This window comes from Aplysia californica, unplaced genomic scaffold (assembly GCF_000002075.1).
Source record: "Aplysia californica isolate F4 #8 unplaced genomic scaffold, AplCal3.0 scaffold00367, whole genome shotgun sequence".
Classification (NCBI taxonomy): Eukaryota; Metazoa; Mollusca; class Gastropoda; order Aplysiida; family Aplysiidae; genus Aplysia; species Aplysia californica.
In genome coordinates, this window is record NW_004797637.1 from 287,237 (window position 1) to 289,481 (window position 2,245).

At 44.0% G+C, this 2,245-nt stretch overlaps 1 protein-coding gene across 1 annotated transcript in view; it reads right to left on the bottom strand.

Annotated features, from left to right (window-relative positions):
- LOC101860510 (alpha-amylase) overlaps nucleotides 1-2,245 on the bottom strand; it is a 17,784-nt gene that overhangs the window by 8,321 nt on the left and 7,218 nt on the right. Inside the window, exons 4-5 of the mRNA XM_005103316.2 lie at nucleotides 1,809-2,003; nucleotides 192-363 (exon numbers count right to left, since the gene is read on the bottom strand). Of these exons, the coding sequence (XP_005103373.1) occupies nucleotides 192-363; nucleotides 1,809-2,003 (367 nt within the window). The remainder of the gene's footprint in view (nucleotides 1-191; nucleotides 364-1,808; nucleotides 2,004-2,245) is intronic.

Here is a 2,245-nt window from a genome sequence, read left to right on the forward strand (position 1 = left end):
CCCCCCCCCTCATACGACCGGACAAAAACAATCCAAGTTCAGAACGCCTCTTTGAGGGTTCAAACTTGGGCCATCCGCTCCGTGGTCTAGTAGTATTATATCAACTATGCCAGGGGTGCCCTGCGTTAAGAGCGAAAAGACGGGAAACAGGATCATGCCAAAAGAGGGTATATATCACGCTCTTATCTCACCTTGACCTTGTCAAGAATACCCTTGATGTCACCGGGCCACATGTGTTTTGCGGCGTCCACTCTGAATCCCGCGACTCCCAGATCGATGAGATGGTTCAGATAACCTGCCACTTTCCCGCGAACGTAGTCCTTGCTCAAACGGAGGTCGAGCAAATTAACTAGACGGCAGTTTCTGACAAGAGAAAAAAACCCCACAAACTTTCTGTCTTTTTGTAAAACAGTTTAGCGTTATGCGCAACAACTGGAGTCACTGTGGGGGTCGCAGTGGAGTTGAATCTATAATGTATGTGTGTATGGTATGAAATCAGGCGCTCGTCAAAGTAATGGAATCGAAGAAACCGACATTAATTTTTCCGCCCGTTGGGCAAATGTTATCGACTTTTTTTCTCGACAACTCTTATATCCTTTTAAAACAAATTTCTGTAGGGATGTTACAGAAAAACGTTGATCATTGGCGCATAAGACATTGAATTTGCAGTTTCCATGGACTCTGAAGCTTTGGTGGCAATTTTCTCGCTTATTTTTCTTCTGACACAAGACCTCTTTAAATCGCAATGATCTCTACTTTAATTTCAAGATAAATGATAAATTTTCATCAAGATCAAGGCAAATGAACGAATTTTAAGATAATATCAATAACTTCAATACCATATGCCCAATAATTGACGAGCGCCTGATTCCACCGTGTCGTGACATATATCTCAGAGGGATAGGAAATATTTGACGTCATATGCAAACACATGGGAAAGGATGGGGGGGGGGAGGAGTATTAAGGAGGTGGATATACATGTACTTCAATTTTTACCTAACCCCTCTTTCACAGGCGTCTGTGATGAATGAGATAGGCGCTTCACCGTTCCAAGCAGAAGACGGGAGTTCGAATCCCATGCGGGGAGGGTTTTTTTTATAATCGAGTGTCCCCGCCTGTCTAATGGGACGTCATGTCCCTCTCAGTCCGGGGTGGTCCTGGCCTGTCGAAGCAGCCTGCCTCCAAAGAGATCTAAATTGTGTCAACAAGGGGGTAAAACAACTATAATCGTAATTGTTAAATTTTTAACAGATTTGAAATTACTGTTGAAGTGCGGTATCTGTAGTGCGAAATGGCAAATACAAAGAGTCTTTAAGCCCTTCACTGTCACTTAATTGAACTTGAGAGAACCACGATTTATTTTTTATTTTTTTTTGAATTTTTTTTTTTGGGGGGGGGGGAGGTTTAGATAATGTTGTTTAAAAATGTGCGATCTTTATATACTATCGTTTATGATCAAGTAAGATAATGTATAATCGTTTACAACCATTTACAAAAATTAATTTGTCATCATTATTTACAAAATGGTGTCAGTGGTGTAGCAATTAGGCGCTTCGCTGTTTCACAAAGAAGAACCGAGTTCCAATTCTGTGTGGGGAGAATGTCTAATGGAGTACATACATTTCATCTTTTCTTCTGGGATGTTGTTTCCATCTCAACTCGAATGGGCCCTGACAGTCAGAGTGGAAGCCCACCTCCAACTAAATTATCTAAATTGTGTCTATTTGGGCATGAAACAGCTGCGTTTTTTTCAAATGGTATAATTTACAAGCGATTACCATGAACCCAGCAGTGGTGGATATTCTCACCTGACCTCCTCGGGGTTGTTGTAATTGTTGATGTGCCCATTCCCGGAGTGGCAGTTGCTGCCGTCGTTGAAGTCGGAGCTCCCGTAAGGCACGCCGGGAAAAGACAGGGTGTCCGCGTCAAAGTGTGTGCCTCCTGTCCCCGAGCCAGACCCTCCCCCGCCACACATGTGGTTGATGACCACGTCCACGTAGATCCTAGGAGGTGGAGAGTGAGTATTATGAGGAAATGGAAAGGGATACATCATGAAGTTGCTAGGGAAAGAGGAGGGGTGTAGAGAGGAGAGAGGTAGAGGGAGAGAGGGGGGAGTAGGGGAAAGAGTGAGAGAGAGAGAAGGAGAGAGAGAAAGAGAGAGAGACAGTCTGTGTGTGTGTGCGAGAGAGAGAGAGAGAGTGTGTGTGTGTGTGAGAGAGAGAGAGAGAGAGAGAGAGAGAGAGAG